This window comes from Crotalus tigris, unplaced genomic scaffold, assembly GCF_016545835.1.
Source record: "Crotalus tigris isolate CLP2741 ecotype Arizona unplaced genomic scaffold, ASM1654583v1 scf7180000024346.1432988, whole genome shotgun sequence".
In the NCBI taxonomy this organism is placed as follows: Eukaryota; Metazoa; Chordata; class Lepidosauria; order Squamata; family Viperidae; genus Crotalus; species Crotalus tigris.
Genome location: NW_024100515.1, coordinates 545,141 through 562,512, shown reverse-complemented (window position 1 = coordinate 562,512; position 17,372 = coordinate 545,141). Strand labels below are relative to the sequence as shown.

Sequence of the window (17,372 nt, the reverse complement as noted above, 5' to 3'; positions counted from 1 at the left end):
AGAAGATTAGAGCCGCTCCTTCTTACCCGCTTTATCTTATCTGATGGAAAAACCCCGAGTGGCTATGAGAAGGACCCCCTTTTCCTCATCATGCGGCAGACTTGAAAGTAATTGTGGGTCTGGAATTGTGGGGGGGCAGCTGCCGTATGACCTTTGAAGTCTTTGAATTAAAATTGCTCAGCGTGGATTAATACCAAAGTACCGGCAAGTTTTTAAAAGTGGAAACTCATTATAGTCTCAAAAGTCTATACAAGGTTGGTTCATCTTCGGGCAGCGATTAGCCGATTTTGAGAAAGAGTGATCAGCATGGGGAAACCCAGCATTATAGGCTAGACCGGAAGTCGAAATGCTATCCCGGAATATCCCATAATCCTCCCCCTTCTACTTCTGCTTCCTATCTCTGTCGGCGCCTGCTTGACTGGGACGGTGTCCCAAAGTGCTTCCTGTGGCTTCCCAAACAGGAAGAGGCGGGACGGCGGCTGCGCGGTGTGAGGTTTGGGGGGGTGGGTGGAGGCACGCTGAAGCGAGAGTCGGGTCCGAGGCGTTGCGAACGGGGTTTGGAGAGCGGACAGGTAAGGCCGGGGGCGGGAGGGCGGGGCGGTCCCGCGACTGTCGTGCCTCGGGAGGGACTTGCTTTGTGGGTTCCCCCACCCGGGCTGCGGACGGAAAGGGTCGCCGTGTGGAAAACTCCCCGCAGGGTAACCGCTAAAAACCACTTGGGCTATCCGTGAGAGGCCTGGCGACCGTAAGAGGGTCTCTTACTGCGATACCCGCGGGATGGGCTTCCGCCGCGGACCCTCCCCTGGCCCTCCGACTCCCGTCGAAAGATGTCACAAAAGGGCTCCCACCACGCCGCCTTTCCATGCGCCCTGCTGGGTCACAAACGCGCGCTTGCAACCCGGCGGCGGCAGCGGCGGCGGCGGGCGGGCCTGCGCTGTGGTGCCGGCAAAGGCTCGTCAGCGCCGGAGATGTAACCGCAGCAGGTGCCGATGTCGGCCCCGGGTGCAGAGAGGGAGAAGGACGCCTCTAAGCGCCGGTCCTCAAACTGGCATGCCTGGTACGTTTGGGCCCCTCCGCTTGAGGCAGGGAAACAACATCCTGGAATTTTTTTTTTCTCGGGCTCAAGCGCTTAAGGGTTTTGTTTCCCCCCCCCCCAAAGATGGTTAGGGGACTGGAGGCTGAAACATACAAAGAACGGTTGCTGGAATTGGGTATGTCTAATTTAATGAAAAGAAGGACTACTGCTGATAGCATCTTCTAATATTTGAGGGACTGCCACAAAAAAGAAGCAGTCAAGCTCCTCTCCACAGCACCTGACGGCAGGACCCAGGACAACAATGGATGGAAACTAACTAACTAACCAACCTAGAACTAAAGAGAAATTGCCTGACAGCGAGAACAATTAATCAGTGGACCAACTTATTTCCAGAAGTTGTGAATGCTCCAACACTGAAGGTTTTTAAGAAGAGATTGGACAACCATTTGTCTGAAATGGTATAGGGTTTCCTGCTTGAGCAGGAGGTTGGACTAGACAGAAGTTCTCTGAAGGTCTCTTCCAACTCTATTATTCTGTTATTTCCTCTCCTGTTTGGGATAAAAGTGGCTAAATGGTTTGGCAGAACTTAATCGCCTTTCCTTGAGCAGCCTGATCAGATAAGAGATTTTTATTTTTTAAAAAAACTAAGGACACTGCTGCTACTGCTGTCGATCTACTGACAGTTGTCCATAAAAGTGTTTGTTTCTAAATCACATCCGCTTTTGTTGACTTTAGTTACTCTTGTTGTCAGATACAGAATACACACACACCTTCTTCTTCTTCTTCTTCTTCTTCTTCTTCTTCTTCTTCTTCTTCTTCTTCTTCTTCTTCTACTACTACTACTACTACTACTACTACTACTACTTCCTCTTCTTCTGCCATATCTGTTATCAGACATTGGCGATCATGTTGGCGATCCTGTTTTTATCAGCAGCCGCACAAAAAAGTGCTGCTGAGTTTTGTCCAAACCAGTCCCTTAGATTTTGAAGCCATGATGTTCTTCTTCTGCCTGGACCTTGTTTGCCTTCAGTCTTTCCCTGAAGGATTAAATGGAGTATGCCGTATTTTTCTGGGTGTCGCATCACATGTCCGAAATATTCTAATTTTTGTTTTTTAATTGTTTTGATGATTTCCCTTGGCTTTCCCAGGCGGCTTATCACCTCCTCATTTCTGATCTTGTCAACTCAGCTTATACGTAACAGCCGCCTGTAAATCCACATTTCAAATGCTTCTAGTCTCTTCAGGTGGCCTTCTGATTGCACTTACCACCAGCTATAACCACCCTGTTAAAGTTCTGATTGAGAGCTTATATCATAGCCTTTGGCTTAACATAGAGTTTATGTAGACAGCTAACACACTCCATTTTCTGGTTTTGGAATTGAAAAGAGACTTCCAGAACTTTCTGAAATTGTGAAGACAGTTACAGACTTTAAGTGAGATGTTTCAAGTTTAAAATCTTTGCTTTTGTATCACTCAGTTGGAATCAGTGCTGGCACAGCATGCACATTTATCTATCTGCCACCTAGATTTCTGCATGTTAATGCAGATCTAGACATAAGGCTGGGAGTGTGATTTGTGTAAGGCTGTTTAGTGAGCTTATGGGTGACTTAAGAGTGTGTATCAAATGTAATCTGATTTAAAATATTCTATATTTTTTGCAAAAATGTCTTACATCTTGAATTTCATAGCTAAAAGTTATTCTTTAATGAATAATGAATTTAGTGACAAATTAAAGAAGGTATTCCTGACCATTGTTCACAACTGCTATCCAGTCATTATGAAGTTCTAGGTATTATTCTTTACATTTTCAGTTATACTTTCCTATTACTAATTGTTTTGATTATAAAATATATTTGTACTTATGTCTTTCTGACTTATTATTGCAGGATGCCTGGATTAAGCTGTAGATTTTACCAGCATAAATTTCCTGAAGTAGAAGATGTTGTCATGGTCAATGTCAGGTCCATTGCAGAAATGGGAGCCTATGTTAGTCTTTTGGAATATAACAACATTGAGGGCATGATCTTACTCAGTGAGCTGTCCAGGAGACGAATCCGTTCTATAAACAAACTCATCCGAATTGGCAGAAATGAATGTGTTGTTGTCATAAGAGTTGATAAGGAGAAAGGTGAGTTGCATAACAATACAGCTATTTTTTTCAGTCCATAGGAATATATTTATGGTTTTCAAAAATATTCAGTGTGGAAATGTAGAACAGCCTACTACAGGGGTGTCAAACTGCCAGCCTGAGGGCCGGATGCATCATGCAGAAGTGGCACCCACCCCAGCTCCAGCAAGGGGGGGGGGAGTTGCGATATGTCATGACATGTTACGCAACGCGGTGAGTTTGACACCCCTGGCCTATTAGAAGGGATGGTATACACTATACAGTAATTTGGGAGAACAGATCTTTCCTGTTGCACTTAATAGTTTTTTTTATGAGAGAAAGAAGGGCTTTATATTTCTGTTAGTTGATTTAATATATTTAAAAATATTTCTTGTTATTTTAGGTTATATTGACCTGTCAAAAAGAAGAGTGTCTCCGGAGGAGGCAATTAAATGTGAAGACAAATTCACCAAATCAAAAACTGTAAGTTTTTGTAAAAAATATTTGTCCTCCTGCTGTGTTGAATAATGAAAGACATTTTAATTCTGCTAAAAGTTTCAACTTGCTTGACCTTAATGTACAGAAAAACAAGGTAGAGCTATACAATTAAAGTTATAGAAGTAGTCCTTGACTTACAACTAAAATTGAGCCCAAAATTTAGGTTGCTAAGTAAGACAGTTGTTAAGTGAATTTTGCCCCATTTTACAATCTTTTTTGCCCTGATTGTTAAGTGAATCTGGCTTTCCTCTTTGACTTTGCTTGTCAGAAGGTTGCAAAAGGTGATCACATGATCCCTGGACACTTCAATTTCATGTATGCCAGTTGCCAAGCATCTGAATTTTGATCACATGACCATGGGGATGCTGCAACAGTTATAAATGTGAAAAATGATTATGTCACTTTTTTCAGTGCTATTGTAACTTTGATTACTAAATGAATGGTTATAAATTGACTGTATATATATACTGTATATATTATGAGCAATACATCTTCATACCACAATGTTCTGCTCTTGCACATATGTGCTCATGCTCCAGTTAGCTATAAATGCAGAAAATCTAGTTCAGTTCACTACTACACAGAGAATACTGATTGTTAAGTACTGACTTTCCAGCATAACATGTTAATATGACCAAATTAGTATGGTTGTTATCGGGGATGTAGTAGTACACAAAGAGTCTCTCTATAGAGATTTTGTGTCACTTAAACATTTCTACATCACAGAATTTTCCAATTGTACAGTGAATAACTAGAGTGGCAGAATTTTACTTCATTTTTTTTTTTATTCTTCATTTTTGAATTAGCTTGGAAAATTGGCATATTAATTTATCCACTCCACTGCAAAGAGAAACAAAAGTTGTACACCCATTTAGTAAATAAATTTATCTAGAATATATTTAACACAGTTATCCTGGCTCTAAAAGAACTGTTTAGCTTCTGACCTCTTTGGATATATCAGGTATATCACGGCAGGACACAAGGCCATGGCAGGACACAAAGCCATGAAAGTTTTATGTGGATCCAGAAAGTTGAGTGTGGATACATTGATGAAATATTTGACAGGTATATTGCATGGGATTTTCAACCTTAATTGTTATATTGTTTCCTTGGATTAGGGTTCATTGTGTTAAATATAATAATGTTATATTGTCATGCAACTTTTCCCCTGCTTTTGCCCAGGTTTATAGCATCCTTCGCCATGTTGCTGAAGTTCTAGAATACACAAAAGATGAACAGCTGGAGAGCTTGTTTCAGAGAACTGCTTGGGTATTTGATGACAAGTACAAAAAGCCTGGATATGGCGCATATGATGCCTTCAAACTTGCTGTCTCGTAAGTAAAGATGCCTTTCTAATATTTCACTATGGCTTAGAAATTAAAGGACAAATTTGTGCATTCCTTGCTTTTATCCTGTACCCTTATTATTGTTACTCAGTGAGTACACTTTTCTGCATTTTGAAGACCTAGCAGCGCGCAAGCCTGCTTTTATCTATAAACTCATATCTTTTGCAAATCTAATTTTCAGGAAGAGGGAATGTGTTTAAATGTTTGCATAGTTTATTGTTTTGATAATTTCTCTTTTGTATATAATTTAGGAAATTCTGGTAATGTTTTCTTCGATTATTCTTTTTGTGCAGTGATCCCGCAATCCTTGATGGTCTGGATTTGACAGAAGATGAAAAGCGCGTGCTAATTGACAATATCAATAGACGTTTGACACCACAGGCAGTCAAAATTCGAGCAGGTGAGTCCCCAAAACTGCCTAAGTTAATCTTATTTATTAGGGGATCATCATTACAGTCTTATGAAAGAACATTCTATATACTTGAAAATGTCCATTAGTGAGTATATTATGAAAGCATGTTGAATGCTACTTTTTTGCTTTATGATAAATCTAAAGCTATCATCTGAACATGTGACTATCTTGGGCTCATTGAGGACTTCAACAATAAGCATGACTAGGAAATGTTTGAATGGGAGGTAGATTAGGGAGTGAATTTCACAGTGTTATGTTTCAAAATGTAGCCTTTTTTGTTTTGTTGAATATGTTGTCCAAACAGTTATTTAATTCTCTGAAGGAAAAGAGTCAGAAATTCTCAAATAACTTTCTGGGACAGTAGTGTTTTTGGATAGACAGGAATTTGAAAGTTTCTGAAAATGTAAGGAATCAGAGATTCATTGGCAGGGAGATGGGGGAAAAAAGATCATTAGATGTTATGAAAGAGGAAGCACTTGGAAGATGAAGGAAATTAAGGAAAAGAGTATGCAGGACAGTGAAATAAACCAAGCAGGGTCTAATATCAGGACGAGGATGGAAATATTTAAAATGACTTGAGCCAGCTACCTAAATCTTTAGTTCTGGCTCATACAGATCTTAATGGTGGAGAAACAGATCTTAATTAATGGGTAGAAGAGGAATAGCTATATATACAACTAGAGAAGATTATCCTATGTTACACAGTAATGTCACTAAGAACTTTCTGAATAATTAGTTTACCACTCATTTGAATCAGAGCTGAATGAATTCAAAGTATACAGATATTAGGTAATAGATTCATATTTCATGAAGCTTACTAATTGACTGTAAACGTTTAAAGCTATATCAATTCTATGATTCTATTATTACTAATCAGAAATATTCCACTGTGATTAGAAAAATGTGGAACATTTTTTGCCAAGTAATAAGATCCAAATTATAATTTGCAGTGGTTAAATTATATAACAAGCTAAATGCATTTGTTGCAAAATTTCCAATGGTTGTTTATGAATTTTCTCCCTCCCCCCAAAAAAACTTGCTTTAAGCAGCTCAAATTATTTCTAACACGACAACTAATTTCTTTAAAAGTAAAAAAAAAAAGAAATTACTCATGAGGGATAAGGGGAAAAACAGGATTTTATTCCAATGCCAAACCACTTAGTAACTTGCGGGGAGGGGTGAAAGGGGATCTGGCCATTTATGTTACCAGTCAGTGAAGACTTGACAGCCATTGGTTGAATTCCTTTCATTTTGTAGAAGCATGAAATAGTGGTGAAGAAGGACTTTCTTCATAACAGGAAACAGGGCTAAGATGCAAATGTGTCAAGTAGGAAAAATTGCATTGTAAGAGGGAAGTAAACCAAATTCAAGAAAATTGAATTTCTCATGTGTCTTCTGCTTCAAATGATCCAACCTAACCACGTTGTAGATTAAGGACAAATGTAGCACAATTTTCCTTGGGATCATCTTTTAGCCTAAGGCCTCTCGGTAGTTAGGAATATTTTTATTTTTCACGAGCATTTATCTTTAAAATCCAATGTTATTGAACTATGTATATTTGGTTGCAAATGATTTTAATTTTTCTAAACATTTTTAACATATCAACATTTTGGCTTTTTTAGATATTGAAGTAGCCTGTTATGGTTACGAGGGTATAGATGCAGTAAAGGAAGCTCTGCGAGCTGGCCTAAGCTGTTCTACAGAAAGTATGCCAATCAAAGTAAGTGGGCATTCTTTGACATGGTTGTTCTGGAAAATCTTGAATATAAAAAAACATCCTCCTGTGGTTTAATTCTCATACCAGTTAGTCTGTTAATGTATAGGAATGGGGTTGAGAGGGAAGGTAAAATTTGAATTGACCGAAGAAAACCAATTACAATCTTAAAGTGGCTCGGTTGGATTATTTTACCAGTGTTATAAAACTTTGTATTTTTAAAGCATAGAAAAGAGGCAGAGAATTAAACAGATTTACAGATATGGTAGTCACATTCTGTTAAAATGCCACAAATACTGTATTGGCTAAAACCTCAGGTAAGAATGTGCAGTTTGGTTGATTCCAGTATTTTGTTGCTCTGCATCTCCACGAATAAGCTCAACAGTGCCATGAGAACTTATCTGGGGGTTACAAATTAGTGAAATACAGAACCTGCAAATAATGAACTTTGCCTGTATATCATGAAATACTTGTCATTTAAAAGTTTGTTACCTTGTAGTATTTTCCCAAAATACTGGAAATGGACTCCTTCAGGAAAAGAGCATTATGAAATAAATCCAGGGGTTCTTTTGGTGTTAGTTCAAGATTTAAATAATCTTTTATCAGCAGCTTTGAGGAGCAGGTTAAGACTTGTGAAAGCAAGTCTAATACTACCTCATTCTTTTTTAGATAAATCTTATAGCTCCTCCTCGATATGTGATGACCACAACAACACTTGAAAGGACTGAAGGTCTTTCTGTTCTCAGCCAAGCCATGACTGTCATTAAAGAAAAAATTGAAGAGAAGAGAGGTGTCTTTAATGTGCAAATGGAAGTAAGTATTTTGTGTTGATCTAGGCTGGGATCAGGGGCACTTACAGAGAGGCAGTGAAAAAGAGGCATGCTGCAACTGCCATCTTGACTTTTTGACCCCTCCCTCCACTTGCAGACACCTTTGACTGTGATTCTCAGTGCTAATGCCTGCGACTGTAATTATTGCCACATTTTGGGGGGGGGGGTGTTCAGTGGTTCTTGCCATCCCCGGCCAGGAGCAAGGACTTTATTTTTCTTGTTCCATTTGGAAAATTAGGTTAGCAAATGCTTCAAAAAATGCTTCGAAGCATGTGTTCCTTTTTCGCCTCAGAAAACTAAGAAAATGTTTTCCTCTCTTTCTCATATACTTCCTGCTTGCTCAGCTCCACTTTTATTGGCTCTGTTTGACCACAGTGTTGATTAGTCAGAAATTTGGAAAGATGTATAAGAAAGCCTTACAGCTCTAGTCACAGTACTTTCTTAAATGAAGGAAAAAGGGAAACAAATTAATCTGGTTGGTGCTACTATGGCCTTGGGTTTTTTTTTTAATACTGCCATTAACCAAGTTTTCAAGTGGAGGGAACAGAAGAGAGGAATAGGCAGGGAAAAGAGAAGGGAAGAAATACACAAAAAAAATATTTAGGGATAAATATAACCAGAGGAAAGATACTGATTAAAGGTAAGTCTCTGCCTAAGTTACTCCATATTTTCAAATTTTAATTATTCCAGAACATCAGAATACTCTTCCCTGAGTGAACCAGAATAGATATGGAATGGGTTTATAGGGAGGAGTAAAAATAGCTGGCAACACTGGCAGCTTATCCATCTTGTACCCCACCAAGTGTATACAGTGAAATTAAGTTCAAAATTGCTTTCCTTCGGGTATTCTGATTTTACCCAATGGGATGTTTTCAATCTTACACACTGAATAATTTATCAAGTGTGGGGTTCTGAACGTCCCAGCCATTGAGTCTGCAGGAGATGGATTTTTTACCTTTGTTCCAGTAGACCTAACATCTTTTTTAACATTTTTTTGTGGAAGCAAAAAATAACATTTTAATCGAAATAATATTAGAATAAGTTAAATGTGTAGGTAAGTCTGTTCAGGTAACAGAAACTTTTGTTTTAGATTAAGAAAACAAGTTTGAAAAATTTTCTACTGAATTGTTTCTGGTTAATTGCAGCTCAGTGGAAATAAAACCCAAAATCGTTCCATTTTTTGGGCAAAAGAATATCCTGAGAGATCCCAGAGTGATTTTATAGGATGAGTAGGGCAAGGCTAGTATGTTTTGTCCCCGTTTTTTCTTAGCGGCAACTAGCGTAGCATGTTTCACTGTTCTGCCTAGCCTCTCAATTTTCTGAGCACCTTCCACTTCTCTCTTTCTGCAGTTCATGTCCCAGCGTTGCATATACAGGTAGTCTGTTACTTACAACAGTTCATTTAGTGACCAAAGTTACAACGGCATTGAAAAAGTGACATGACCATTTTTCACACTTAATAACTGTTGGCAACATCCTTGTGGTTACGTGATCAAAATTCAGGCACTTCGCAACTGGTTAATATTTATGATGGTTGCAGTGTCCTGATGTCATGTGATTGCCTTTTGCGACCTTCTGACAAGCAAAGTCAATGGGAAAGCCAGATTCATCCACTTAACAACTGTGACAAGAAAGGTCATAAAACGGGGCAAAATTCATTTAACAAATGTCTTGCTTAGCATCAGAAATGTTGGGCTCAATTGTGATAAGTACCTGTACTACCAGCATGGCATATACTATCGGCCATGAATATCCCTTGATCTTCCCTGTGCCTTCTCTTTCACCCCTTAGCTCCCACTATCCTTCGCTGGCTGGATCAGCCATGGTTCAGGAGCCTGAATTTGGAATCATAAAGCCCATTTTAATCCAGATATGAACTAAAACATCCAATTATATGTTTGGGTTCAGTCATAGGCTACCTAAAACCAGCTGCTTCATGCACAGAACATGTCGCATGTGTGCTCATTGCTACTTGTATTTTACCAAAATTTATCCTGAGTTTTCTATTCATTAGAAATGTTTATTTCTAAATCGCTCAATAGAGCAAAATCCTATATCCTAGTGCCCTACGTTCTCGCACAGTTCCTTTAATGTGGTAGGAGAAAATTATTAAATACTTTATTAAATAATCACTTGTGCCTTGTGGTTTTATATTCTTAATGACTACTTTTATAGTTTTAATCATTTTTATATGTTCTAATTAATTGTACACCCAGAGTAACTTCTTGGCCATATAAATTTAATAAATACAACTGATGTTAAAGTAATGAAATACAGCTTAGCTTCAGTCAGATTTTTTTTTTTTCAGTTAATTTGGGAAATGCACTTTTTGGCGTCAAATAAGTTTATATGGTTTCAATAGTGTGTTTCTGGAAACTGTGTTTATTAAGTAAGCAAAAATAACACATGGTTGGCTCCATTTAGGGAGTCACTGAATTACTACAGCATGTCTATCACAAATCCAACTTGGATTGCACTGGGCTGAACTATTTGCATTTGTTATGAAAAATTCATGAAGAGCGATTGGGTGCTAGCTTTTATACCATTTTGAGGCTTTGACTCTCCAGTAATGAAAATTCCTGAATTCACTGAATTCAGCTCAGTGCAGAGTCTTTTTGATACCCATTCCTCCCTTGTCCCTCAAGTTTACTAGTAATTGTAGCATTTAAGACCAGTTTCCTTAATTCAACAGTGTACTGCAGATTCTATACTAAATAACTTTCGATGTCATATTTTCAAATAATGTGTTTATAATGTTCATTTTACCTATTTTAGAAAAGAAAATCTCAGTAAATGTTCCAAGAGATCGCCTTCATAGTATTATATTTCTGTGGGCTTAGAATTTACAGCTTTTTTTTTCCCCAAGGAGTAGACAGTCTAATTAATGGAGATGGAAAGAGTCCAATGAAATCTACATTGATTAAAAAAATGAAATACACCAAACCATAAATAGGCAGCAGCTGTTATCACTAGTGGTAGTCCCTTCCAGGGGCTATCATTGCAATTGCAAATTTGACTGCAAATAGCAGGTTGATAATTGCTGTCTTTTTCATATTTGGACGTTAACTTCATGTTTAATTAAAAGTGCATCTGCTTAAACAGATGCTGAGTTACACTGAAAGATAACCTTATATTGGTCACTTTGTCTTTATAGCCCAAGGTAGTGACTGACACTGATGAGACTGAACTTGCAAGGCAGTTGGAAAGGTTGGAGCGTGAGAATGCTGAAGTGGATGGAGATGATGATGCTGAGGAGATGGAAGCAAAAACTGAAGATTAAATTCATTGGAATGACAAAATAGATGGAAATTATGCCTTCATATGCCTAAAAACACCTAGAGTTGACTGAGATGTCATTGTTAAAAATGCCACAGGAACAGATTTGAAATGCTTTCAAGTTTTTAATGAGACCAAATTTTGAATAGACAAGAAACCATCCGCTACAGTGGGTTGCTTGATTTTTCTCAATGGGAGGGTACTTCTCACTGAAGAGTAAAACCTTTTCCCCTAAATAATCCAAGCATACTTTGATGACTCTTCTTAAAATTTTCACATCTTATACATTCAGATTGGCAACTGGTTCACTATATTGTATCAGTGAGTTTCTGAGGATTAAACCAATATTCTTCCACAGACTGCACTGAAGCTTTCAATAAATGTATTGGATATTTACTTGGATTTCATTTCATTTTCATTTTAAGAAATTTGTAGTGCAAAGAGCTAAAGAGGAAAGAGTGGCTTTTAGCTCTTGAAGATGGCAATTCACATGTCTTTAACCAATAAATCCTAATCTCTATATAGTTCATAATCAGTTTTCATTATACAAGTAACTTTAGTGCTACTTCATGTGCAAAGTCTTGTAATTTTCAAGTCAGCAGGACTAGATACTCCTTTTTAATATTCCCATTGATGAATTAATGCACTAGTCTTCCTCTTCTTATTTGGTTGGCTTTTCTTTTACATTTTGAGTATGCGATGCCTTAGAACAAAATATTTTTTCCCCCGACTCTGCAAGTAGACCATAATTTGTTCTCATTTGTAGAACAAAGGAATACTGCATTCAGTTGCTTAAATAAGTTAGTTAGGAGCATGGTACATCTTGTGTTTATTTTTTGCTGGTTTGCCAATCAAACTCTTTTTTTAAATACTATCATAGTGACTTATATGCACTAAAACTTGTAATTAATGTCATTACTTTTTTCTTAACTATTGTGCTATTTATATAAGAATTTTCTGCTTTTATGTATATCAAAATCAAAAACTGGTAAGACTTCTAAACAATTAATTTTTTTCCTAATGTTAACATCAACAATGTTTTAATGGTAGTTTATAATAGTATACTTTTTTTCCTACCACTGGGTGTCATGCAATCACAACAAACTGACTTAGTATTGCTTTAAAAGTATTCAAAATATTGTCCTGCATTCATATTTAGTAAATCCATGCTTACTAAAGTTCTCCATATGGCCTGCTAGCTCCTTATTAGGATTCCGCACTCTTTGAGGAAAAACCAGTTCTCTCTCAACATAAATTTTCAGAGTTGCAGGCAACTTTTGACGTCAACAGATGGTTCATTACAGCCAGTTCTTTTCCACTATGGGGGAATCTGTAGGTCTAAAGATAGATAATTTGAGAACTGATTAGACCTTACAGGTATACTCTGATCCGACATCACTGTCTGAGTTTAGTTTTATATCCATACAGGTTCCTACATGTTTTCTTCCAATAGGGATATGTTTAGTATTTGAAGAGTTCCTTGTAGCAGTAAAAACCCACATTTCAGCATTAAGTAGTATATAGACTGAGTAACCTTCCTTGCATCTGTAGAATGAGAAGAGAGTCATTTTCGGCAATGTCTAGGAATTTAATTATTTTTGTGTAAAGTATAGGTTAACTGATAATATCTGAATGCAAACCAGTATGGACATGTATATTTAAGAACTAATTACTATGTTTGCCCTGTGTATATTTTTTTAGAGTAGCAATTTTCATATAATGGATCATTCATAAACATTTCAAGTGCTATGGGGAAATAAAGTATAAATGGGATTATCTAGATCAGGGCTGTCAAACTGTCGGCCTGCGGGCTGGAAGCAGCACACAAGCCGTGGTTACCCCAGCTCCGGCAGGGGGGAAAAATGGCGACACGTCACATGACGCGGCAAGTTTGACACCCCTGATCTAGATATTGTCAGCATCAGAAATGTCAGGACAAACACAAAAATGACTCAGCTGTAATAGAAAACTATAAATTGAACAGTAATAAAAGAACTGGGATGGAGAGAAAGATAATAGGGTAAATGATAAAAAAGCAGTGAGATACAGATTCTCAAAAATATGATTTAAAAGGGCAAAGGTGTAAAAGTGTAAAGTACTGCATGAAACTGGAAGGCAGATCTATTTTTGATATTTATATCCCATTTTTATTATTTTTACAAATAAGGGCAGTGAATATATCTTAACACATTTTCTTTCTCCCATTTTCCACACAACAACCCCGTGAAATAAGAGTGGCTGGTCCAAAGTCATCCAACCGGCCTCCATAGCTGAACTTTCAGTCTCCACTAGACCAAACTGGCTGTCTGGTACATCTGGCTAGATATACTCTAACCATCCGTAAACTGTTAAGTAGTTAATAGACTTGAGTCTCTGGATCAGAGAGCCTCCAAGAATACAAGAGCTAGACCAGCTCTGGCCTAAAAAATAAAGATTTACATATTAAATGCATAACAATATTTATATAGGGTTGACTCATATGTAAAATAGAAAGCAAGTGTATGAGAGTGGATTGTAAAACTCAGTCATACAGTCTCCCACCCACTCCATAATAATACTATGTCTGCAAACAGATTTGCTGGCATACTGATTTAGTGACTAATGCTGCATAGTCTATGACTCACACTATTAGCAAATACAGTACAGTAATCAGGAGCTATGCAAGAATTAACAATTGTTTCTTCCTACTTTCTTATCTCCAGGATCCTTTTTTTTTTTAAATCTTACATTGACCATAAAACTGTTCCTCTAGTAAACAAGTACATCTTATCTGTAGTTCTGTAAGATGCTACTGGGTAAAGAGTCACTCGACACAGTCTCAAGGTAGGGTACAATTTCCATAAGAAGCACCAATTTCCACCCAAATAGGAATGTAAAATGCTTCCTCGCTGTTCTTAAAGTCTTCCATAGAAAAAGGTTGCATATATTTTGGAGCAACTTTTAGGGCTTATGGGAATGACAAAGGGAAACTGCCTACACCTCTTAGAGATACTGCGTGCATATGGAGATCTTCACCGAAAGGTCAATAGGATCCATCCTTTAATAAAAACCAATTTATACATCTGCATAGTAGATTTGGCTTGACCTTTAACAAATGTCCATGGATCTACTTAATAATACCCAGATAAATTTATATATTAATGTAGGCTTAACTGTTCTGGAAAGTTACAGCACATTCCTATGCATTCTTAACTAGAAGTAGGCTCAAGTACAAATGGTTTTTATTCCCATGCAAAATTGGTGTGCAAGTAGTGTACAACTTATGATGGCAGTTGGAACTGGAATTTCTATCACTTAGCAATGCCTTCGTTAAGAAAATCTCATGGCTGACATGATAAAGCAACTTCTTGCTACCATTGACTTGGCTGGGGGAATCTGGCAAGTCCCAGGTGGCTTGCGCACAGGGAGGCATAAGTGGCTGCTGCTAGATAGGGAAGAGTATGCGGGAGTGTGCAAGGGAGGTACAGCACCTCATAACCACGTGACTGGGACAAAATGGATGCGTGAGAATGCACAAAGGTAAAAGGGAGGTGTGGCAAGGCTTGGGGAGGGTGCAGGGGAGTACCCAAGTGGCCAGCTTGGGGTGAGACCAGAGGGGCTGGAGGACAATGTGTGATTGGAAAAAGCTTACCCCCACAGGGAGGTCCCAAATGGAGATCACGTGGTTATGAGGTGCTGCATTTAGTCATAAGTGCCAGCCAGTTACCAAACACCCAGATTGTAATCATGTGACTGCAGGGGTGCTGGGACAGTCAAAAGCCTGAAAACTGGGCATAACTACCATTTGTTCAGGGCCATTCTAACTTTGAATAGTTCTTGAATGAATGGTCGTAAGTCAAGGACTACCTGTATCCAGTCATATTGTTCAGATGCACTTTCCTTTCACAGTTCCTGGATGTCTTGGAAGCATCTGATTGTCTATTGCCAGAAGGAGAACATTTAATGCATTACCTGTTTAATTTATGCTATCTTTACCCTTCTTGGGTTTTTTATTATTTACCCATTATCTGACACAGAAGGGAGTGTTCAGCCTCATAAAAAGGTCTCCCATTCCTGGGATAAATAGCAAACCGAAATTTTGGAAATATCCAGTTACTATTTGTAACAAGGCTATGTCAGGTTTGCTTTAAAGATCTTTCTTGTATATATTTCAATTTTAAATCTGGATTAAAATGTCTGGCTATAATACAGATTGGACTAGTTTGCTTTTATTTGTTGTTATTTTGGTGCCTTCACTCTTCGCAACTGTCTAGACAAGACCTCACAGTTCTCTTGGCAAGTTTTCAGAAGTGGGTTATCTCCTTCCTGGGAGTGAAAGAATGACTGGCCCTAGGTTACCCAGCTGGCTTTGTGCCTAAGTTGAGAGTGGAACTCATGGACACCCAGTATGTAGCCTAGTATCCACTACACCAAAGTGCAGTACACCATATTCTCCACTTTTACAATCATTGGTTCTATTTTCCCTGTGACACAGAACTATCTTAATCTTTGATATGTTAATTTTTAGAACCATATATCTCACTACATTATGCAATTTAAGTTTCACTGCAAATAATCTGGATTCTCAGCCAATAACATGGCATCATGTGCACATAAAAGTATAAATATATTTCTAACCAAGACATCCCTACAGTACCAAGTACCTCATTTGCAGCATTTGTGCATGTATCTTATATACATTTTAAAAAAAAAACCCACAGCCTCTTTCACTTCATCGTGTAAAAGCATCTTTTTCATACTTCCCATTAGTCAAATAGACATACTTCTGTAATATTATGTAACATCATTCTTGTTACTTTTTTCCAAGCAAATTCCACATCCTCTTTCCATATGTCTATTTTCTATCCATTATAATGGGTGATTAATCTGTCTTCTAATATTTCTGCATACATTACTACATGCTTTCCCATTCTGCAGTTGTTCTACTTCCACTGTAGTTTTACTTCAATTTCTTCCGTTCTATTTTTCCCCAAGATCCACTGTTTACACTTGCAAAAAATAGTCTGTTTTATTTAAAACTTTTCATTAATTTTTTCTGTGTTTCACTAATTTCCTCAACAATTCTTAATAATCAAATAATGCTTTCAGATTTATATTCATTATTCTGTCACGTGTACATATGAAGAGACATGTTTAAACCAAGGTCCCTTCCAACCCTATAATTCCATGATTCAAAATATTTGGAATAAATATATATATATTTCTAATAGATACTTATTGTTCTCTTTCATTCTTGTGTTTCTAAATCACCCAATACATTTTTCTGTATTGTCTCATCTCATTTCCACTCATACATTCAAAACACCTAGCACAATATTTTTCCCCTGAATTGCACTTGTTCAAATGTTGCATTGGTTTTTTTCCCCAAAACATTTCTGATTCTTTCATTATTACCCTTCACTGGAGGTAACATGCAACTATCACCAACCTAGAATTTTCTACATTTCTATAGCTCCACAACAACTTAGATTCTTCCATTTTTCTCCTTTTTGACATTCATTCTAGTCATGTCACTCATAACTTTCCTGCACATATTCATCATCTTTATCCACAACATTAGGACACCTTTACTCAGCTTTATAAAATCCTTTTTTTTCTTGATGTCACAACATACACAACATATTTTTCTTCCTTTCATGTCATTGCTCATTCTTGCTCTTTATCATTCACTCCTTTTATATTCCAGATTGCAATCGTCTATGCCATGTTCATCATCAGACAGATCCTTAGAAATTGATTTCCATTGCTCAGGTTGGTTTTGATCAAGGCTTTTACATAATATTTTTAGCAAGATAGAGAAGGTGTGGATTTAATTATCAACCAAACCATTTATATTATTCCCTGTTAAAGACCATATTATCAGTTTTGGTATATTTTGGCCAAATTTTGTTATAGCAACTTAACCAAAGCCTAGTTTTATCCTAAGCATGTTGTTCATGCTATTCCTTACAAGCCAGGACCTTTAACCAAGAAACTGTTTTCTAAAGCAATATATTGCTGCCCACATCCCACGACTCAAAAGTGCATGCAATGTATTAACAATCAGGACATTTTACTCTGTATCAAACCTTGGAAACTCCCAGTGAGCAAAACGTTGTAGCCTCCGGTAAGTTCTTGGCTTCCACATACTACAGGGACGTCTTCCTGCGATGT

General features: G+C 37.6%; 1 protein-coding gene across 1 annotated transcript; it reads left to right on the top strand.

The window, feature by feature from the left end:
- Positions 1-421: 421 nt before the first annotated feature.
- On the top strand, positions 422-11,615 carry EIF2S1 (eukaryotic translation initiation factor 2 subunit alpha). The gene is made up of 8 exons (XM_039326870.1): positions 422-572; positions 2,923-3,164; positions 3,547-3,626; positions 4,824-4,975; positions 5,281-5,387; positions 7,022-7,119; positions 7,783-7,926; positions 11,098-11,615. The coding sequence occupies exons 2-8, from the start codon at positions 2,924-2,926 to the stop codon at positions 11,221-11,223; spliced, it is 948 nt and encodes a 315-aa protein (XP_039182804.1). The 5' UTR covers positions 422-572; position 2,923; the 3' UTR covers positions 11,224-11,615.
- Positions 11,616-17,372: the final 5,757 nt, after the last annotated feature.